The 22,842-nt window shown below is 52.8% G+C and overlaps 1 protein-coding gene across 1 annotated transcript in view; it reads left to right on the plus strand.

The window, feature by feature from the left end:
* Positions 1–21,510, plus strand: part of ABHD17C (abhydrolase domain containing 17C, depalmitoylase) — a 44,991-nt gene extending 23,481 nt beyond the window's left edge. The window contains exons 2-3 of the mRNA XM_069465631.1: positions 16,263–16,442; positions 20,071–21,510. Coding sequence (XP_069321732.1) covers positions 16,263–16,442; positions 20,071–20,290 — 400 coding nt within the window. The 3' untranslated portion in view covers positions 20,291–21,510. The remainder of the gene's footprint in view (positions 1–16,262; positions 16,443–20,070) is intronic.
* The last annotated feature ends 1,332 nt before the right edge of the window (positions 21,511–22,842 follow it).

Genomic DNA, 22,842 nt, shown 5'->3' on the forward strand with positions numbered 1-22,842 from the left:
ACGAGGACAAGTGTTTGAGGAGAAGGAAGAGAAGTTTATTACTTTGCCGGCAAAGGAGGGAAAATGGTAGACCTTCTCGTGACAAAATCCAAATTTCCTGCACATTATCAGAAATGCAGCACTTTTAAAAAGGGGGCCCTGGTTCTAAGCTATTGTGCCTAACTATTCTATCCTCCCATCTGTGCCAAAGACAAAGCCCGTGACCTCCCCCGGCGGCCCTCCTGGGGCTGGCTCACCTGGGATGGCTGCCTCATCTGTTTAACAAAGGGCTTAACCTGCCTCCCGGATGCAGGCCTGGCTGCAGCTCCCAGAGTGGGGGACGTTTTAAAGAGACAGAAAAGCTTGCGGGTCCTTCCTCCAGAGCCTGCGGCACGACAGGCTGGTGTCGCCCAGGGAAGGGGCCGAACCTGCTGTTCGTGTTGCTGCTTCTCCGATGACCTCGGTTCCCCGAGAAGGCCGGGCCGGGAGGAGGTCGTGGCTGGTTCTGGTCGGCTGAGTGTAGTGTGGCTGGGTGGAGTGTGGCGGCTGGGTGTTCTGAATTATTAATGTCCCAGCACGTGATGTTTTTAGTGGTCACTAAAGGCTTCCTGTTTATGACAAGTAAGGAGGTAGGATTGGCTTTGTTGTGTTTATAGGCTACATAGCATTTTAATTAGAATACAATGTTGAAGTTAGCCCCAGGCCTTACTTCAGACTGGCCGGAAAAAGGAGGTGGCCGGCCCGTGGTGGGCCCGAGCCACGTGGTGCCAGCCTGCATGTGAGGCTGCGGAGGTTGGGTCTGGCGCCATAATCCCCAGCCCCATGTCCTCGACACACGGGTGGGTGAGATCGACTTTAGAACGCCGAGACGAGTGTTCAAATATAGAAACCGGAGTTCTGTTACCGCCTCATGCAAATGAAAGACGCTGCCAAGGAGACATTTCTGTCTGAGCTTCCGCGCGGCGCTGGTTCCTCCTGTGGCCTCCCTGACGGACCCCTCATCCGCAGAGGAGGAGAAGGCGGCAGAGCTGTTGTGCTTGGCCAAGGGCTGCTTGTCCTTCGTTGTGCTCTTCTAAAATCCCAGCGAGGAGGGGAGGTAGGGGAAGGGCTTCGTGACGGGCGGGCCAGCATCACGTGTAAGTAACGCAGAGATCTTGTGAGACCCGGCCGGTCATCACCGCTCGTCCCTGCACCCCCCACCTCCCTCCTGAGGGGACCATGCGTGGAACAGATGAGTGCCAGGACACGGTGTCGGGGGCACGCGTGTGTTTATCAGCTTTTTCGTTTATGTTTTAATGCCCTTGGATTTTAGAGATCTTATAATAAAAGCCAGATGTTACAGTTTATTATTGTTTTATTTGCTGCTTATTGTTTTACTTCGACAGGAAAGTCCCTTAGAGTTCAGGAGAGCTGGAAATTTCCTTTGGATCATTTAATAAGAAAGTGATGAGTATGCGTCAGATTGAAGATGAATGCTCACTTTTTTATTGTGCTAAAATTTACCTTTTTTTTTTTTACTTTTTTTTTTTTTTTGCCAGGATATTATGGGGATACAAATGTTTAGGTTACATATGTTGCCTTTGCCCCACCCGAGTCAGAGCTTCAAGCGTGTCCATCCCCCAGACGGTGCACACCGCACCCATTAGGTGTGAATATTCCCGTCCCCTCCTCCCCTCCACCTGCCCCACACCCTGTGAATGTTACTACTGCATGTGCACGTAAGTGTTGATCAGTTACTTCCAATTTGATGGTGAAACAACTTACCATTTTAACCGTTTGTGAACGCATAGTTCTGCGGCTTGAGCACATTCCCATATTGTGCAACCACGGCCGCCACCCTCTCCAGGGCTTTGTCTTCCCACGCTGAGATTCCGTACCCGCTCTCTGAAAGCGTCGGTTGCACCTGACATGCTCAGGTGGGTGCTCCGGACGTGCTCCTTCCAAGTTGCTTTACCCGTGAGTTAGAGGAGGGCGTGATGCTGACGTTGCTGGGCGGCTATACACCAGCTGTCAGGTGGGAGCCGCCTTTACACACGGGGGAAATAACCCAGGGCAGGCCTGGAAGTCGTGCCCGCGCCTGCCGGCAGCAGAGGCAGGACTCAGACGGGAGCCGTGCTCACCTCCGTCCGCGGTGCTCACGCCGCTGGGCTGTCGTTCACGGGCGTCACGGTCCCTCTCCCAGCGTGGCCCACGGTGCAGACACGGCTCTGACGTGCTCAGAGCAGCTGGACGATTCTGAGTTAAGCCAGTGGCCACTCTCAGAGCGTCACTCTCCTCGTCTGTAGAATAAAGTGGTCCATCTGTGCGATTCTCTAAGGGCCTTTTCGTTTCTGTCCTACATTTGATGTATTTCCATAATCGATGCTGTGAACTTTTTATGCTTTTAAAAAGGATGAGGGCAAATGGAAGGTTCTGGTGTCAGAATGAGAAGTAGGGAACACAAGGAAGAAAGAACACAAGACAGGCACGAAGAGGGGACTAGGCCCCGGGGAGCCCTGAGGATGCCACCGACTCGGGGACAAAGGGTGTCCCCACTGGTCTGCGTGGCGACTTCTGGTCTGGGCGTCTGCATGGCACACGGAAGGGAGTGGACAGGAAGAGCCGGGCTGTGCCCAGCCCAAGCGGATGCCGTTGGTGGGCTGCATTCTGCTTTCACTGTAGGTGTGGCCTTGTGTCCAGGGGCTGCGTGAAGTCCCCGCCGTGCCACGGTCTGTTTATGGAGCAGCCCGGCTGCGGGCAGGGAAGGACTGTGTGCAGGAGAGAGGGTGGCGGCCAGTGCCCTGTGCCCGGCACTGTCACCATCGTCTCACTGAACCCTCACTGCAGTCCCAGAGGCAAGACTTACTCCACCCCTGCCTGGCAGCGATGGTGGGACAGGTGCAGGGCGGAGCCCAGGTGCAGACCTTGAGTTGTCTGAGTCCAGAGCCTGCTCTTCCTTCTACGTACCCTGCAAATCTCCACCGTCCTCCCCTGTCCCCGACCCCAGGTTGCTCACAGAGCCCAGTGTTAGCCCAGTGTCGAGAGAGACAGAGAGAGAGAGAGGGAGAGAGAGCACTTTAAGCTCACGTGACTAGTTGCAGAGCTCAGACCTCCCTCGCTCTCTCAGCTGGTCCTCCTTGGAGTCATGCTCAAGGAGACTCTTTCCGTGTGGTGACAAACTCATGTGGCCTCAGGCTCAGCAGAAGAGGTGCAGACACCCTGGGGAGGACTGGTGTGGACCAGGCGACGTCCTGTGCTTGTCCTGAAGCCGTTGTCCTCGCTGGCCAGGGCTGGACATGTGTGCACACCCAGAGTTCCAGCGCGGGGACAGAGAGGGATGCTCCAAAGGCTAGAGCAGGCCACACGTGTTCTCTGTCCCCAGTAAGTCGCCATCCAGGAGTTTCCCAGTGGACATCTCAGCAGTTTTGGTCAAGGACTAGAGCAGCGTGCAGTGTTGCTGTCTCAGATCCGCAGGGGAAAGCTCACCCACCGTCGGTCTGGCCTGCGGCCGTGTAAGAACTTGCCCTATGGTGTCATAAAGTGATCGGAAATGGGATGCCTGAGCTTCTAGTTCTAAGAAACAACTTTCAGCCTTGGCACTCAAATGGGTAATTAACTTCAATTGTTAAAGTTTTCCCCATTATAGAGATTTAATGAAACCTTTTAACTAGATTTCGTGGAGGTGGGACACGGGATGGTTTTTAAGGCTCTGCTTTGGTCAGGTGTCTGTCTTTATCTGTGTTTGGTGTGGACCGAAGTGATGTTTATTGAACGTCTCCTTGGTCAGATGTTCATGCTAGATGTTTCAGCCGCCTCCTGTAACCCTCTCAGAGCCCCACAGGGCGGTGGGGTTCGAGCCGTTTGACAGGTATCCGTGCAGCTGTCGGGAGCCGGCGTTCTTTGGCTTTTCCGACATGTTAGATAATCACAGATGCCGAAAGAGCAGTTAGAACAATTTCATGCACAGTTATGCTCAGGTAAGTTCAAGCAAATTATTCTATTTTAATTGTAATAGATCCAAAGAGAGTTCATTTTATATTTTTAGGACTGTAACTTTTCCTCTGAAAGATGATTTTGAAAAAATGAAGATGAAGTCATGATGTCAGGTTTTGTTTATTTTTGCTTTGACACAGAGAAAGAGTGTTGTAGGAGTAGAGAGCCGTCTTGCGTGTCATAGAGAATTAAGTTGTTCTGGAGGTAGGTTTAGACCTGACGCAGAGCCCCTCCCTGAACCACCGTTTGGCAGGAATGCCAGGCGTCTGGGGTGGACGAAACATCGCGCGCAAGGGTGGATGCCGTTTTACAGAAAATTCGATAGTGCGAGTCTTGATATGTGTTGAGATGAACCAACAGGCTTGAGAAAGACGGCACGGATGAGCCTGACCTCACCACACCAAGCCTTCGCATGCGCTGTGTCTTCTAGAATGCCCTTGTCATTCTGTGCACACCTTGTTGTCATCTCACGGGCAACCTGGACCTCTCAGTCCCTTCCGGAGCTTCTGCCCTCAGCTGTCCTCCTGCTGCTCCTGGCCAGGACAGATGCTCCCCAGGCGGTTTCTTCCTCCAGCCGCCCGGGCCCCTCCGTGCTCCGCAGGGGACGGAATGAGGACAGCTCAGGGCTGGTCTTTCCAGCATAAACATCAAGACCGTTTCAGGAAGATTTTTCTTGATGATTAACCCTGGGAGGTTGACTTTCAGATGCCCTCCTGGGAAGTTCCGCGGTTCCCTAAAACTCAGTACGTTCCCAGTCTGAGCTGATTTCCTAATGAAACAAACAAAATTCCAACCCCCCCATCTCCTTCCTGGATTCCCCAAGTGTCTCAACCTTCACCTGTAGGATCGTCTCTGAATCTCTCTCCCTTCCCCACCGCTGCCTGCTGCGTAAGCAGCTCTGTCTGCCCCCCACGGAGCACGTCTGAGGCACCCTGGCTGCCGTCCCCTTGCTGGAACTTGTCCCCTTGCCGGAACTCCCAGCCGGTCTGCATATCCTTGGGATCTTGTGTGCACATTCCCAGACCCTCCGTCCTGCACCTCCTGCTGCGCCAGGCCAGGCACGGTGCCGGCTTCGTGGGAGGCCCCCTCCCTGCTGCCGTCCTCTGTCTTGTTCTCAAGTCCCTGCCTTGGACGCTGGCTTCTAGCTCCACCTCTGCACGAAGCTTCTCCTGACTCCCCGTCCCCACTTTGATCACTCTTTGCTGTGCTTTGATGGACTTACAGACCAGAATATTCATCTTGCCGACATTTATTCTTGGTTTTAGTGTTATTTCTTGGTGCAAATCTCATTTCATTCTTTATTCCCCCAGGACGTGTAACCCAAGAGCACACGGTTTGCCCTCCTTGCATTGACGTGACTGAGGCTGTTTTAATATTGTATCTCCTATGTTTTATTTTGTATTCGGTGTCCAGAGGATACCTTGATGGTGCCCAGGTTTTTAAAACTTCCAGGGGTTACACTTACCTTGTTTATAAGAGTCCCTTTTAACCAAAGTAGGTAAAAGCTAGAAAAAAGGAAACAAATAGATGGCAGACGTCACTGGCTTTGAATTTTTGGGTCTTCTCCAACAGCAGATACTTTAAAATGTATTTTCTTTGCTTTCGCCATTGCAATTAACAGCCAATAGAAATCTGTTTGTGTTAATTAGTATAACACTGGAAAATTTTCTAAACCTGCAAAGGTGTATTTTAAGAAAGGAGAAATAAGCATGTTTTAGGTGATTGGTGCTTTTTTATTCTCTTTCTCATGATTGCAATATGGGCACTTGTTTGTTAAGCTCTGGCTACGAAAGTGAACGACTGGCTCACTGCGTATACGCTGAGGGCAACCGTCTTCCACGCGGCCGTCTGCGTTCTTTGCCAGGTGGTACATACCCACTTCCGCACGTACTCAATCCTCTTATTCCGAGACTTTGCTCCAAAGTTAACTATTTTTATTATGTGTATCTGAGGTTTGTGAGGTTACTAGCCTTTCTCACTGTCCTCAGACCTCATCCTTCAAGTACCATTTATGTTACCTTGTATATTTTTCTTAGTCCTATGTCTTAAGATAATTCCACTAGGAATTCTAGCTCTAAAATATTTAGAATGTTGACTTCAAAGGTAACGGAACTGTGCCAAGTGTGGGTCTCTGAAGATAAGTGAGAGCTCTGGACAAAGGACAAAGTCAAGGCCATTAACTTAAACAGGATGCGGGGAGTCTCAGGGGGGCCAGGCTTGCTCATTGTCGCTGAAAGGAAAGTCTTACATTAAAACAAAACAAACAGATTTTAACCTCATGAGTGTTTCCCCTGGGACACCATCTCCTTGGTGGTCTCAGCCCCCATCTCGGGGACTTCTCGCCTCCACTGTCCCTCTTGCTGCTGTGATGCCACCAAGCCCGGCTGCAGGGCGCCCAGGGGCACCTCCTATGTGCTGAGTGGAAATTGAAACCTAAATTTGCAGTGGTCGACCTGTGCTCCACGGAACGTCGCTTGTGACTGCAAAAAAAAAAAATGGTAGACATTTGGAGAGGTGAAGAACACGGCGTATAGGTAACCTCCAGGGCATTACTGAACACCTCACTGCCTGTTACGGAGTAACTATTTAGGGTCAATGCTTTCCCCTGGCAAGAATGGAAAGACTTCAATTCCTTGTGCTGTTTTTTAAGAAAATCTTACCATGCCTAAAAACTTCAGTGCTTATGTGCTTACTAAGGATTATGGTGGTCTTTGTTTTTGCTAGTTTGCCAACCAGAGATTCTGTCCCTGTCTAGACCTCCAAGAAGATGTTAAACTTCAAGTGGATTATATATCCACTGGAATGATGACTATGTCTGACGTTTAGCTTTAATGTGTTCAGAAACAGCCTTTGGCTGGAGTCACGTTCTGTTCAAAGCCGGAGGTGCCTCCAGGCTCACTGATCCCTGAGCCTGGGAGTTTTTGACCAAAAGGAGGTGCAACTTCCCTCCCCTGGGGGTACTCACAACTCCGTGCAGCGTGGGGCAGCGTGGGGCAGTGTGGGCGCTCCTGCCCACGGGGCGGTTGGTCACATGCACCCTCGTGTCACCGGCCATCCGCGGGTGGCTCAGGTTTTCCTAGACAATTCTGTGCCCTGTGTAGCCGGAGCAGGTAGGAAAAGTAACTGAAGGTCAGACTGTAGTGCGCTTGAAGGACCCCAGAGTCTCCTGGGTAATGAAGGAGAGAGAATGTTCCGGCGGAGGGGTGGAGGGGCGGAGGGGCGGAGGGCGTCAGGGCCAGTGAGCAGTCCCACCTGCGGGAGCGGAAGGGCCCCTTGGCGAGAAGAGACAGGGCTGGAGGAGCAGGCGGGGTGGGCTGTGCGGGTGGATCTGAGGACACACTTTCATCCTCAGCATGGCGATTTGCTGAAGGTTTGGTGAGCAAAGTAACGTAACAAAAGTGTTTTTCCCTAAGGACGGTATCTGATGGAACGCCGGGGACGGGCGGGAGGGGAGTGGCCTGAGCATGGCAGTTCACACAGGTGGACCGAAGGACAGCAGGTCTGGGCGAGCAGAGGGCAGGCGTGTGCGCTGACGAGGCTTGGGGGCTCCCGGGTTCTGCCTGGGGGGAAGGATAGGGCCAGGCGGCTGCTGAGCTGTCAGAGACGCTAGCGAGTCCGGGCCGGGCAGTGGACCGAGACAGGTGCGAGGTCAGGAACCAGGACACCTGCCTCCCAGTCGACGTAAAACGATACACAGACTGCGAAGGGGAGGACGGAAGGGACCGGAGTTGGAGCTGTCAGGGCCCTGAGCGGTCGCAGCGTCGTGGAGAGGGATGCAGAGGCAGCGACGGTGGAGGTTCCGGAAAGACTCTGGGCACAGACCCCAGAGCCCCGCGGTGGGTGTTCACCAGTGGGCAGACTGTGCACATTCAGGTACCAAACGCGCGGGCAGGTCCTGATCACTCGGCCACAGATGCTGCCGATGTCACCAACCACAGAGCAACAGGGGTGGTGTCAGAAAGTGAGGGGTCCGGAGAGATCGCAAAGGTGGACATGGTGGGACTCAGCGGCCGAGAGTCTGTGAGGGACCCAGGGAGGGAAGGGTGGAGCGTCCGTGCGCCTTCCCAAGCCCGTTGGGTAGAGGGTGCGGTGACTGGTAGAAATGGGGACATTCGGGAGGTGCTGGGTGCGAGGTGACGCGAGCTAAGGAAGAGATGCAACGTCAACAGAGAGCCACGGGGGCCTGAGTCAAGGCGGGATGCCGGGAGTGAGCAGACACATCTCAGCAAGCCTGGCCGCCGTGCATGCACTCAACAAACAGTGCACAACTGTGCTAAACTCGCCATCGGACAAGGTCTACAGGGAAGTCAAGCTGAAGATAAAAGATGCCAGAGCAGGGTGAGGGGAAGCGTGGAGGGAGCCCAGCTGTCTGCCGCGTGGGGCGTGAAGAGGAGTGAGCAGGGAACAACGGTGCCGAGCGAGAAGGGCGGGTCTTGCTGACGGGGTGCTGGGGGACGAGAACGTTTCCAGGGTGCCCTGGTGGTGTCGACAGCAAACGCTGAGCACCGTCCCCGATGCAGAGAGTGTGGCATTCCTCCCCGCCCCGTCACCTGTGGGCTCCGCCCGTCCCGACGGCAGGTCCCGCAGGCAGCAGCTCCAGCTGGCATGCCCCGGGCACTGCCCTCCGCTCGAGTTTTCCGTTACGTTTCTCTTTTTATCAGAGCCCACCTGTGCCTGCCCCCTTCGCTCTGTGCCAGTCAGGCGTCCTCGGAACTCACGGGCGGCTGCTGTCCGAGTTCTCCTCTAACTCAAGCCTCTTCCCTTTCAGGCACGTTCTTCTTCCTGTGTAAACCGCCGGCGCCGCATACCTGTTTCTCCAGCCGCTTTGTGTGTCCTGATCTTTGGGCAGCGCCAGCTCCCTGTCTGACCCCTACCCTGCTGCCCAGTCGGTACCTGGCATCGTTTTCGCTTGTTTTGTTTTCTCCTCCTGCCCTTCCCACACTCAAGACTTCCTGGTCCCACCACCTGACTGAGCCCCTGGTGCTGTGTTGGCTTCACTGCGCCACCTGCCCCGACCTGCAGCCCGTCCCGACCTCACTGCTTACTCTCTGCCACCTCCCTCTGCCGTCTCCCGACTACATCCTGAGTTCCCTGGAGGGAAGAGACACGTGTCCCGAGACTGGCTGGGTCCTGAGCCTTCGCTGCAGGCTCTGATCAGAGCCGTCCTGGGTTCCGTTTCCTAGGCTGCACCTGTCGCTCTGGCCACGTGGGTGCAGCTGTGGTTTGGTGGTGGGAGAGGAAGACCCCAGCAGTCTGTGGCCAGCCTCCCTGCTTCCCCTCTGCAAATCCTCTTACCTGAGCCCAGACCCAGGGCTGGGGCTGCCCAGAGGTCGGAGGATTCTGGGGGTGGTTACGCTGGGGTTGAAGGTCAGGGACCGAGCTCAGGTACAGGGACATGTGGATCACAGGGCTGGCCTTGGAGAAGTTTGAGGGAAGAGAGGTTGTGACCAAGCTGAGGAAGGGTTAGGGGAAGCGGGGAACAGACTGGAATCGAGGGGAGACGCTCAGAGATGCATCTTGGGTGTGTGGCGATGAGGTTTAGGGTGCGGTGTAGCCAGGCCCCCCACGGTTCTCTCGCAGCCCCAGAGTTCCGCCATCGGCATCGAGACTTGTCATCCCTGTTGCAGTCCCTCTGTCAGATTTCGGTGCCAGAACCTGCCCGGAACCCCAGGGCTGGCTCTCGCAGGCTGGGACCTCCCGGGGCGAGGTGCGATGGCCCCCTAACTCGGGACTCTGGTGTAATGAAATGCTACGTTCGTCTCTTTCCCTGGAGAAGAGTACGCAGAAAAGACCTACTCACACATTTAAGTCGGGGCCACAGACTTCGTGAAGAGGTCCAGGGAGAATCCTATAAAAACGCGTTTTTATCCTCACAGACCTAGGGCTGACCAGGTAAACACGGCCTTTGCCCACATAGCTTCACCCTCCGACCTGAGTCTCTCCCTTCATCTGCCGTGACACTCGCGTCCCAGTCACTCGCCTTACGTTAGGCCTGGCCTCTGCGTCCCTTCCCTGCTTTTGTGTGTGCGTCTTGACCCCCCAGCCGACTGTGAGCTCCTGAAGACCCCCAGACGTATCCCATTCATCCCTGTGTCCTCTAGAGCGGCAGTCCCCACCCCCGGGCCACGGCCCAGTGCCAGTCCGTGGCCTGTTAGGAACCGGCTGCGTGTCACCGCCTGAGCTCCGCACCCCCAACACCCCCCACCCTCAATCCGTGGGAAAACTGTCTTCCGTGAACCCAGTCCCTGGCGCCAAAAAGGTTGGGGACCGCTGCTCGAGAGGTCCCATGCCTGGTTCAGGGAGACGCTCAGCAACTGGGTTTTTTAATGTGTTAGAAAAAGACCAAGAGCCCCGGTGTCTGCAAATAACACTGAACCCTGGGAGCACAACAGAGCCAGCACGAATCTCTTTTCCTTGTTCACGGTTTCACGGACAGAGGGTTCATTTTTGCTGTAGATTCCAACAACCTCAGCAAATGATTTTCTTTTTTTCCTTGTTAAGTCAAGAACTTCCACCTTTTCACTTACAGGAAGCACTTGGGGCTTCTCTGTGCTGATCCAGTTTGCTGGCAGCTGCACTCAGGCACTTTGGGGCCATCGCTAAGTGCACTGAGAGTCCCTTGGGCACGAGCACCGCGGTGCCACCATGGCAGGCACGGCACCGTGACGGTTGGAGCAGGAAGGTGTGGGGTTTCACTGTGCCACGCAGAAGGGCACACAGTTTAAAACTTATCGATTGTTTGTTTCTGGAATTTTTCATTTTACATTTTTGGGCCACAGTTAATGAAACCTGTGAGAAGCAAACGTGCAGCCCGGGGAGACCACTGTGGAGAGACACACGAGTGAGGTTTATTGTGGGACTCAGCCATATGATCACGGGGCTACTGAGCCCACTATCTAACTCTCGCAGGCTGCAGACCAGGAAAGCCAGTGGTACAGTGGAGTCCCAGCCTGCAGGGCTGAGAGCAAGGAGCAGCCAGCGCTGTCACGCTGGGGACCTGGCGGGGGCGGGCGTGGTGCTAAGTCCCGACTCTGAAGAACCTGGAGGAAGAACCGGGAGCTCCAGCGTCCGAGGGTGGGCGGGGTGGGCATCCCAGCTCTGGAAGAGAGAGGCCGTCCTTCCTCCGCCTTTCTGTTGTGTCTGGGCCCTCCCTGGACGGGTCTTTGCCTGCTGGTTCCGATGCTCGTCTCTTCCAGAAACGCCCCCCAGACACACCCAGAAACGATGTTTTACCGGCTGTCTGGGCATCTCTCAGCCCAGTCAGGTTGACACACAAAAGCCGCCGTCACTGCCGGCGCAGAGCTGATGGTTGGAGTCATTGGGTGAAATGAAACCCTCCAGACTGGACGTCTAAGCCTGCGACAGGAAGGTGACATCCCAGAGAAGGGGACTGAGCCTGTCTGCCGCCATGAAGTCCAGGAGGAGAACCCAGGGGTGACTCGGGGTCTCCGAGGCCAAGGGGTGGGGTTTAAGAAGAAGGGCATCATTCTCAGCGTAAACTGCCGAGAAGCTGAATCGGACGAGACGTCAGAGGGAGCTGTTGGGTTTGGTGCCTCGATAGCAGTTTGCAGGAGGCTGCGGGAGCCACAGGTGGATTCCCCGCCTTGGGGTGGAGGATTTGGAAGGGAGGGTGCAGGGGAAGGGGAGGTGAGAGCTGGGGCCACCGCCCAGAGCAGGAAGCGCTGATGAAGACGTGTCCTTTTGCAGATTCAGAGACTTGGGTTCTGTAGCATCCAGAGAATAAAGATTGCAATTTGTGGGGGTGGAGGAGGAGATTCTCAAAGTCCTGGAGTGGGAACTCCGCCCTCCAGGGGAAGGTTAGTCCTGGTATGAGCACACGACACTTCTGCACATGCCAGGGGGCCGGGGACAGTGGGCAGGGGAACAGCCAGGGAGGACGTGAGGGCTGCCCCCAGGGCTTCTGGACCTGCAGCCACCCCCAGTGTGTGCCTTTGTGTCTGGGGAACAGGGACACTTGCAGACTGCTTGGGGACTGAGAACGTGGAAGAAAGGGCCGTGTAGGCCCCCGCGGTTCCTCCACCCCCACATCTCACCCACCAAGGGGCTGCTCGCTGCAAGGAATCCCGTTTAACCTTCTGCCGCTGTGACACCTCCCAAAAGAGCAAACCATAATTTAAAATTTAAAAAATCGTGCGTGAATACTAACTTCTGTTTCACCTATTTTGTTTCTGACTGCTCCGGAATCCTGTCTTGTTCCAGATCGGTAGGGTTTAACATCTGTTTTATTTTAAAATAAAGGTTTTAGACTTTGAGACTGTTGATGTTTTTGAGAAAATACTTTCCACTTGATCCTGCTGTCTTTTTTTCCCAAAAAGCTATGGTCCTAAGCTGGTCTGTGTTTCACACAAACTACTTAAGTGGGTTCCGCTCGCTGTTTTCTTTCCCCCTCCGAGTCTTTTACGTAATTTTATTTGAGAACGAGAGGGGCCTTGGGGTCGGTGCAGCCCTGCCCGGTATCCGTGTAGTCTGGGAATCTGCACACTCACTAGTCAGCTCGTGCAAATGGGCACCAGGAACCTACATTACAATGGGTAAAACACCAACTGCCCGAGAACTCAGATACTTCCGGTTTCAGAACCATCGGGAGGGAGGTCACCAGGCTTCTTCTGAGATGAGGAAAAACCCGAGTGGTGCAAAGCACACGTCACTTACCTGTGCGAAAGGAGGTGTCGGGACAGAGGCCTCTCACGGTCCTACTGCAGGTCTCGGGACCTTCACGGAACTCCGCCTCCCACTCCTCATTTGTCATCAGCGCGGAGAGACAGGAAAGCAGTGGAAAAGTCCTTAACGCGTCACCAACAAACGTGCGCATTTGGCTAGCGCTCTGTAGTTTTCTAAGCCCTTTCGAGAATATCTAAACGCTGGCGGTTAGCGGCAAGCTTACTTCTCCGTGCAGAAAGCCAAGAGGACCAGCAATATTGCCGCTTCTCCCCCTCGCCACAGATCCCTACCTGATAATCAAAGGAAATTAGGAATGAAAATTTGAAAGAAGAAAAACTGCTCAGTCTCACCAGCTGAAGATCACATTATTGCCATTTCATGTATAGCTTTCACGTGTCTTTTCCATGCATGGGTTTTTTGCAAGAACAATAACTGTGACCCTGTTTTCTAGGCTGCTTTTTACTGAACATTTTAACGTGACTTTTCCCCCATTTCAACTGTTTATGAAACATAATTTCTTATGGCTTCATGTTTCCTTATGAGCTTTATTTTTGGGCTTGGAATCTGCCAGGAGTCCCAACAGTGTTGTGATGGCTGTCTTCACGTCTGAAGTATCCGGTGAACTTTTAAAGAATTTGGGGTTTTTTTTTGTGAAATATAACCACCATACAGAAAAGTTCTTAAAACACACGTGTCCAACTTAATGACTTATAAAAGGAACACTTGGGACAAAACGCAGTCTGACGCCAGCATTCCACAGCCCCCCAAAGACACGCTTCTCCCCAGTGACAACCTTTCCCTTCCTGTCTGTAGTCACTGTCCTGACTTCCAGCAATTCACGTCCTTGCTTTTTGTTTATAGGTTTGCTACACAATGAAATATCCCTGATTTTGGTGGGTTAAGCTTTTTGTACGCAGTGTCCTGTAAGGTGTGTTCTGTTGTGTCTGCCTCTGTTCCTTGACAGCGTGTCTTAAGGCTCGTTGGTGCCATTCTGTGGCACGACCAAACCGCAGTTTGTTTACCCATGCTGCTGTTGATACACCTGGGGTCGTCTCTGCCTGTGTAGACGTGCACCCACAAACACTCTCGCATGCATTCCTGGTGCACTGACTTCTGTGGTGTAGACACCTTGGCATTGAATTGCCAGGTCGCTGGGTGTACATTGGTCTGTGTTCAGGTTTACTTAGTTTTGCCAAACTCTTTCCAAAGTGGTTCCATCAACTTGCACCCCCTCAGCAGTGAGTGAGCTTTCTGTCGTTCACATCCGCGATATTGTCGGACTTCTGAATATTTGTCAGTCTCGTGAGTGTGTAGAGTATCACATCATTAATTTGCATTTTCCTTTTTACTAATGAAGTCCAGTAACTCTTTTCTTTGTTCTCCCTCACCCCCTTTTCTTTTCCCATTTGATTTCTTTTATGAAATGCCCATTTGATAAAATTCTTTTTCTTGTTCAGTTGTTGCTCTTATTGATTTGCAGTAGCTCTTTACATATGCTAGATCTGAGCTCCTTGTTGGTTATGTATGTAGCAAAAATCTCTTCCCACTTGGTTGCCCTTTCACTTCCCTAATGGTGTTTTCTGATGACCGGAAGTTTTTGATTTTAATGTAGCACATTTTGCCTATTTTTACCTTCATGGCTAGTGCTTTTTGTGTTTTATCTGGAGAAGTTTTCCAGTGAAAACTTTGAACTGCAAAGAGTTGTTGCCCAGGACGCTGCTGCGTGAGTTACTTCCTCAAACTGCACCACCAAAGCTCCTCTCGATGACTGTTTAAAATAGCCTGTCGCCCGAGTGACAGGCAGACCTGCTTGGGGGACACGTTCACAGGCTTAGTTCTATTAGACGTTGTCAAGTTCCAGGGCCACACGGACACTTCGTGTTAGAAGTAGAGAGAGAGCGTTTTTTACTTTATGGTGATCTTCTGTGTCCTCTTCCCTGCGGGCGTCCTGACAGCCCCTCGCTGGCCCTCTGGCTTCCCGTGCGTGTCCTGCCCTCTCACCTCACTCCGAGGAAAGGTGGATCTTCTCAGAGAGTGGCTTTGCTGTCACTGTGCCCTTGGACACTCCGGTGGCCCTCATCTTCTCCGGGACGGGCTCTAACCTGTGAGCTTCCCACTGAAGTTCCCCCAGCCGGGTCCCTGCCCTGACCCGGGCTCCGCCGCCGCCCCCGACTCTGTCCCGGCCCTGGGCTCTCCGGCTGTGCGCCGAGCTCCTCCCCTAGCGTGGCCTCCTCTCTCCCCGTGTTCAGAGCTGTCTGCCCGTCGTGGCACAGCCCAGGTGTGGCCGCTATAGAGCAGGTCCCAGTGCTTGCCGGCCAGAAGTGGCCACTCCCGCCCCCAGTTCCTCCTTAGGGCCCCATTTTCCTGTGGGGTTTCGTGGGGCTACAGGGAAGGAGGCCGGACTGAAACCCCGCCAGCCCCCCAGCTATGGAGGGACTGTCCCCGTCACCGAGGGCCGCTGGCACAGAGCACTCCATACTGCCCCGTTAGCTGCAGCCGGTATTTATTCCGAACGGTGGAATTGTCGGCTCCCGGCTTCAGCTGTCATTACGGCCAAATTGATTTCCCAGGTGCGTGCACTAATTCACACTCCTACGGCGACGTAACAGCGTCCCACTTTTCCCCGTCCTTGCCGTCCCTTGACATTGTCTGGCTTTTCATCTTTGGCTCTTGGGTATAAAATAACAACCACGGATTTGATTTGCATCTTCACGGGCTTGTGTGTGCTGGGCGTTCGCAAGCCGTCTTCCCTGCCGCGCCTGCGCTCCTGCTGCCTGTTCTTTTCTTCCTCGTGTCCAGCCCAGCCCTTCTGCCTCCCATATCCTTTGTGGGCTGACAGCAGAGCACACGGTCTCCTGGGCTCCTGCTTCTGCCACCGGCTCTGGGGGTGCCTGGCCCGGGGGGCGCCGGGCTGCCTCCCCCAGCAGGACGGGCAGGGACCGGGAGCACAGTGTTCCCGGTGAAGCCCGACCTGACGGGGCTCGTGTCCTCCCTGCTGTGCCCCCGCCGGCACCAGGGGGGCTGGAGAACGGAGCCCGTGTTCTGTGCAGCCGTTGCCCGACTGAAAACCGGGAGGGAGTGATTTGGAGACCACCGGTGGATTGAAAGACGTGGAAAGGTGTAGCCCCGAGAAGAGGCTAAAGAAAATACAATTTCCTCCAAGTTAATTGTCTCCCAGTAAACCTTTTTCTCATAAATGTTAATATCATTCATATCATTAACACTTCACTTGAGACTTCTTAATATTACAATTTGCTAAACCTGCCTTTGTTTTTCCTTCAGAAGTGCGTGTATGATTATCAGAGAAAATAGAGAGTAATGGAAATAGATGCTCCGTAGCTACCGAGATGAAATTTATAATACATGTGTTTAGTTCATCAGCCAGAAGAAAGTCACGTTCATTGTTTTTGCAAATGTTGGGGCAGACAGAATCTCCGCCACTGAGTAGTGACGTAGCCCCTAGCGCTTCTTTTTGTCAAGTGCATCTTCGTGTTAAGCTGCCGCCGCACAAGTTGGACGATGAAGGTTCTGAGCCGGGGGCCGTGGGAGCTGTGTTGGTTTGAGACACGGTGGGCTTCCTCTCCCTGTCGCCACCCGGCAGCTGACGGCATGCACCTCTGGTCCCGCAGGTACGGCGTGAGCCCTGAGAACATTATCCTGTACGGCCAGAGCATCGGGACAGTGCCCACGGTGGACCTGGCCTCGCGGTACGAGTGCGCGGCCGTGATCCTCCACTCCCCGCTGATGTCGGGGCTGCGCGTGGCTTTTCCAGACACCAGGAAGACGTACTGCTTCGACGCTTTCCCGAGGTGAGTGCGCGTCTGCGCAAGTGGGTATGAGCCGGCCGGTGAGCGAGTTCAGACCTGACGCTGCTGTCCCCCTGGGCCACTAGTGATACTTCCCGGGGGCAGCCGCGCGTCAGAGCATGCCGGGCACTGGGGGATGTGGAAGGGCTGTGACACGCACACTGTCCACAGACGTCATCCCACTTGTGACTGTGTGAGGGCCTGGCTGTACGGAGGCCTGGGACTAACTGACTCAGCTGCGCGATGCAGCGTTTAGAAAAAAGAAAAAGCACCTCCGTATCCTAAAGGCAACAGTGCAGAATTAGTTCATGTGTCCAGGGTGACGTACATCGTCACACCACGAAGAGCCCCGTGCACCGTGTGTGGTGAGGTGGGTAGCAGTGGTCCGCACACTCCAGTCGAAACGACAAGCGCAGTTTGAGACTTCTCTCACCTTTCAGCCAGACAGTGCAGGTGAGGGGAAAGGCGCTGCTTGTTTAATCTGGTTGTAAGTAGAACGAGAAAGCTGAAGTGAGTCACCTGGAAGGCCAGGCTCTGATCTTTGTAAGTGGCCACAGGGACAGTATTATCAGGGAACAACCCCCCTGCCACCCGTCCCATCCTGCTCTGCCGCTTTGACCGGAAGCCCTCACCCCTGCAGAGGTGCCCGCACCCCAGGGGAAGCTGGGAAGGGGGAGCCCACTGCGCGCCTGGGGCCTCGCCCGCCGGCCCGTTGGAGGCGGCAGGGCAGCTGCCAGCCTGACCCCTGCGGTGCCCAGCCCCGCGAACAGAGGGAAGAAAATGTACTCTAACTGCAAAAGCAGCAAGCGCACTGGCTCCTTAAATACCTCTGTTTGAACATTTCTACTTTGTTTTTTCAACCTAAGATAAGGGAAGTGTTTGTAATAAAAAGTGTTTGCACCCAAGCTCTCCCGCAGTACGTTGCTGAAGTGGCCTAAGGCGGTTGGTTGTAGCAGGACTGGCCGGCTGGTGTTGCATTTTATGGAAAAAGGCTCAGCAGAAATGTCCAGTTTTAGGGCTTTCATTGACCTGTTAATTGCTATCATTCTGCTACTGCTGGGGGTGGCAGGGAAAGAACATCATTTGGTTACACAGATCCGTTGCCCAGACTGTCCTGTTTCACAGGAAGAAACCTGTTAGCTCCTTGGGTGAACCTCAGCGCTGTGCAGTTTCTACCAGGATTCAGGGAAATTCGGCCTCATGGGAAAGCTGCACTGCAGATGCCCAGTGGAGTGGCTGGGCATGCTAAGCAGGGCCACTGTGCATCTCAAATGTGGCCTGGTTTGTGCTGAATTGGGAATGAGAGGCCAGTCTGTTGAAAGACGGATATTCAGCATGTTTGTGGGAAGCAATGCCAGCAGTTACCCTGGCAACAAGACAAATAGGTTTTTTCCTGGCTCTTAAATTAGCATATACCTTGAAATACAGCCATGACAACTAATTGCAACTTACTAATTAATAGCAGACGAACAGCTAATCCTATGCTGAGTTTATCTGAGAGCCAGGCTGCGCATTTTATGCCCATTTTCCCCCTTAATCTTCTCTCCGGCCTGAAAAACTTGGTCCACTGACTATACTCATTTTACACATTAGGAAACTGAGGCTTAGGGAGATTAACTAATTTGTTTAATTAAGGTCGGTGATCAGAGACAGCAAAAAGAGACCATGCCTCATATTCAATACCATGCGTTATCAATGTGATAGGTTTCAAACCATTAGCGGCTGCACGGACTTTGATCAGTAACTGAGTTAGTGATCGTTTGCTGGCAGCGTCCCTGGCTACCAACGGGCAGAGTCGTCTCTGTGTCCTCCCCGTAAAGGGAGACGCCTTGACGTGCCCTCTTAGTAATAAAGAAAACAGGCCTGATCATGACTCTGTCTGTGGTTTATTTTCTTTTATTTCGGGTCAGATGACGGATCGACCCTCACTGACACACGCCAGGAGCAGATTCTCTCCAGCTGTGTGGCGCGGAGCCGTAGTCCCAGGCCCACTGCAGCCGTTGCGTAAATATCTTTTTAATGGGGTGTAATTGAACCCTCTTAAAGAAAGTCACTTTAAAATTAAATGTTAGGGGACAGTAGGGCTCCAAATAAGGTTCCTCATCTGCATAATTGGATACTGCCCCAACGGCCCTGCTCTTTGCAAATTGCGTGCTGGATGAGGTTCTGCAGCTTCCCGGGGTGGAAGTGGTCTGCAGCCTCGCGAGCTGTGGGTGAGGACTGGACGGCGGTTGTTTGCAGATGTTCGGGGTGTGCGGTCGGCCAGAGCTGCGTCATCCGCACGGCCGCCTGCGTGTTACGTAGCAGCCGCTCTCCGCCGCAGCCCCTCCCTGACAGAGCAGCCGTGCTCCTGCCTCTCCCGTGTTTCACTGGCAACTAAACAAGATTTCGTGTGTGAAGTACAAAGCACCCAGCCGTGTAAATGTTTAATAACTGTTGGCTGCTGTTTTTAACAAACAGATGCCCACAAATAATACCAGTTTGTAGCCTTTTGTCACTTTGACTGGGTTCAAGTATGGACAGAGAAGTCAGCTACAGGAGGCCCTTTGGCAGGACAGAGAGATCCGTTTCTCCGGACTTTTCCGTGGGTCACATGCCTGGTAAATCCCCATCAGAGGAGCCCCCTGCACAGCCGGCCCAGAATGCCCAGCGTCCGGTGACTTGCTCTTGGAATACGCCGTCGGCGCCTGACGCACATTCTTCTGAAGATCCCCAAATGCTCATCCTTTGCGGGTAGATCTGGTTTTTGTAGACAGAAGTCATTTGGAGCCAAACCTAGGCATGACATTAGGTTTTCAAGCTAAATAGTACAGTTTTTATTTTAAAATTTAGGCATTAGCTTTTATAAAATGGAATTTGTATCTTGTTATTCAATTTCCCAAAGAGACATTCATTCAGTTATGTTAAGTACCGGCCTGTTTACTTTAAAGAAAAAAAAAATCCTCTCAAAAATATGAATATATCAAAAATATTAATTACTGTTTTGTTAGTCTGATGCTCTTAAGAGTTCTGTTTTTAATAAAATACTTTTAAGAAAAACAAACAGCCGCATGCAGTGTGGTATCCGAGATTGGATCCTGGAACAGAAAAAGGACGTTAGTGGAAAAATGCGTGAAATCCAAATAAAGTGTGGAGCCGAGTCCGTGGTAAGGTGCCCACACTCTGGCTTCTCAGTCTGACAACGCCCCACGGTGACGCGCGACTCGGCCGCACAGGAGGTGGGTCAGGAGTGTGCAGGAACTGTCTTACCTTTGTACCTTTTCTGCACATCTAAAACTAGTCCAGAATGAAAAGTTCATTTAAGAAAAAAATGAATTAGTAGAAAAAAGTGAGAGAATAAAAGGCACAATGACCATAAGGTGTCAGTGCAGGGTCATGAGCCGTAGCGACCGTCCCACTGCGGTGGGGGTGTCGTGCGTGGGGGGCAGGGGTCCGTGGGAGCTCTCCGTGCTCCTCAGTGTTGCTGTGAACCTGAGGCTGCTCTAAAGAACCAAGTCTTTAATTAAAAAGAAAAAACCCACGGTGTTCACTTCCTCGCCGGTGGATGTTGATTCGCTTGTCGGTAGGTGTGATGTCTTATCCGAGAGCAAAACTAAAGGAGTCTCTTTCTGCCCCCCCTTCCATTTTGCAGCATCGACAAGATATCTAAAGTCACCTCCCCTGTGCTGGTCATTCACGGTACGGAGGACGAGGTCATCGATTTCTCCCACGGCCTCGCGATGTACGAGCGCTGCCCGCGCGCGGTGGAGCCCCTCTGGGTGGAAGGGGCCGGGCACAACGACATAGAGCTTTACGCACAGTACCTAGAGAGACTAAAACAGTTCATATCTCACGAACTTCCTAATTCCTGAAGACGACAACTCGATTTTACCTCATTTACTGTGAACGGAAGAGTCCTCTGGTTTGCACACGCTTTACCTGGGTAGCTGTAAGGGCTCGGTAACCACGAAGACGTTCCTGGCCTTTAGGGTGTTCTAATCAAGAGCTGATGAAATCTCCATCTTTTTTATCTAGAGATTGTTCTACTAACTCACACAACATGATAAACTGGACGGTCGAGACTCCGGCTTCGCTGCCCTGCGGGGTGGGCCGAGAGCGGGAGGTGGGGCGGGTTCCAGTGCTGTCCGGGGTGGACCCCGTCTCTCCGTCCTGCCGCCATTGCTGACTCAGTGGGCGGGACTCGCCCGTCCCCACCAGGGCTCTCGGTGTTTGCAGCTCTTTCGGCCCCTGGATTCGTGGGTTCAGTCCATTTGTGACGCTGTGATAGTGTAACTGGAAAACCATTGTGGTGAGAGTTTTTTAATTAATTTTCATTACCATGCCGATCTTTCCCCAAACACATGAGCCGAAGGGTAATTGACTGGATCTGTCATGAACAGCTTCATCAACTGTAACCACATAAATATAACTGGAATATTCTTAAACAAAAGAAAACTGGGGGCTTTTTTAAGTGTAAATTTATTACTAGCCAACAGAGTTTTAATATTTTGATTGGTTGGTTTACAGAGAGCCCAGCCGACTCACCTTCTCTCACATCTCCTCGTGGGCCTTTTTAAAGAACTGTACATATTTGCAGTCACCTTGTGCATAGGTTCCTGATGGGCAGTTTCCTTTCGTCGGCTACAACAATGAACTGCAGACTCCTTGTTTGTATGTAAATGATCGAATACATTTTGTTAATACGTTTTTATTTCTAGGTTTTGCTATTAAAAATTTTATAACATTTCCAAGACAAAAATTCCAAGTTTATGCTTTGAAGAATTTATGTAATTAAAATTTCACTGAACTAATCTTTTTAGTTTAGGAGTGATTTGGGTTTTGACACTGGAGTTGAGCCGAATGAGCATCGGAAATGTCAGATGCTTAAAAATGCTACACTACTTGTATTGGTTGGGGGTTTGGGTTTGGGGTTTCTTTGGTTTTACTTTAATTTTGTTTTCCAATTTAAAAGCCTTAAATGTACTGTAAGCCTCGATCGCTGTGCAGCTGGATGGCGGCTGGCTGCCGGTTTGTGTACCGCTGCTCGGAGGAGCAGGTGGCTGGTGACGGAATAAAGGATGCATGGATCAGAGCGTGTGGGCGAGTTCTTCCTCTCTCATCCGAGAACACGGGGAACGGGAGAACCAGTTTGGTCTTGCTTTAAGAAGAAACCCTTGGGCTCACAGACGCACTGCCTCTCACGGTGCAGGCTGTCGTTTGTGAAAGACCTCAGACTGCTGTCGGAAGAAGCCAAGGTATAAAACGCGCGGCAGTGAAGTGCAGATGGCATCTAAACAGCGTGCGACCGAGTCACAGAGCAAAGTGAGGCAGGGAGGGAGCCCAGGTCAGGTGTGTTCTGTAGTTCCTCCTGCCTGTGACTGCCTGACCGGAAAAGGGCGAGTGAGGGACGCTGGTTTCAGCTCTGAAAACGCTCTCCTGAGCGCGCAGCGAGGGGAAATGCCGGTAGCGGGGAAGCCGTGAGCAGAGGAGTGTGCACCGGTGAGTGTGTGCACGCCCGTGTACGCAGGCCACTTCCCGACCTCGAATCGGGTGAGCGCGAGGGGCTCACCAAGGCGGGAGAGAAGCACAAGCCCGTCCTGCCTCCAGGGCCAGAGAGCAGGTGTGAGGTTGCCAAAGACCTGGTTCCCATCCTGTCTGCTGCTCGCGCCATCCGTCCGTAACCCCTTCTGTTTTTCCTCCCAACCCGTTCAGTGAATTCCCTTTTGTCTGCCCCCTTCCAGCAGTGCTCACGGGAAACAGTAAGATTGACAACAACAGAAACTAAGGCGGCAAAGCCCTTTCACTGCATTGGTTTTGTAACCAGTGAGGACAGTTTATATCCCCTTGAAGAAGCGCGTGCATTCCCAAAACTGAGGAGGGCGTTGTGTTCCCCTTTTGCCAGAGTTTGGCATGGGGACAGCGTGAGGGTGGCACGTGGAGAACGTGGGCATCCCGGGGCGAGAACCTCAGGGGACTCCTGCGGGTCAGCCGTCCTGCGCTGCCGGCTCTTTGTGGGGCTGCACCCCATTCGGACCCGGGACAGAACCCCGGCGTTCGGGGGCGGGGGGTGGGGCGTCACTTACTGTTCTTTCTCCCTAGTCAAGTGGCTACTCGAAGTCCTCGAAGAGTCTAGAGAAGATACTATGTATTATTTCTAATATGGGAAGTCATGCTTTGCGCTTGTAAAAATCCCTTTATCACTGTGAGAGGCCTAGAGAGAGCATTCAGAGCGAGGTATTGTGCCCGTGTTACCACTGCCTGCTGGGTAGGCTGCTGCGTGACCCCACGGTTGAGCAGAGTGAGACACATTGGGATCAGTCATCACAAGCCCAGGAAAATCTCAGATCCTAATTTAAATCATCGCTGTTGTGTCCTTTGAAAACTGGAGAACAGAATGATTGTTACTGTGTCACAATAGAAAAAG

This window comes from Eulemur rufifrons, chromosome 3 (genome assembly GCF_041146395.1).
Source record: "Eulemur rufifrons isolate Redbay chromosome 3, OSU_ERuf_1, whole genome shotgun sequence".
Taxonomy (NCBI): domain Eukaryota; kingdom Metazoa; phylum Chordata; class Mammalia; order Primates; family Lemuridae; genus Eulemur; species Eulemur rufifrons.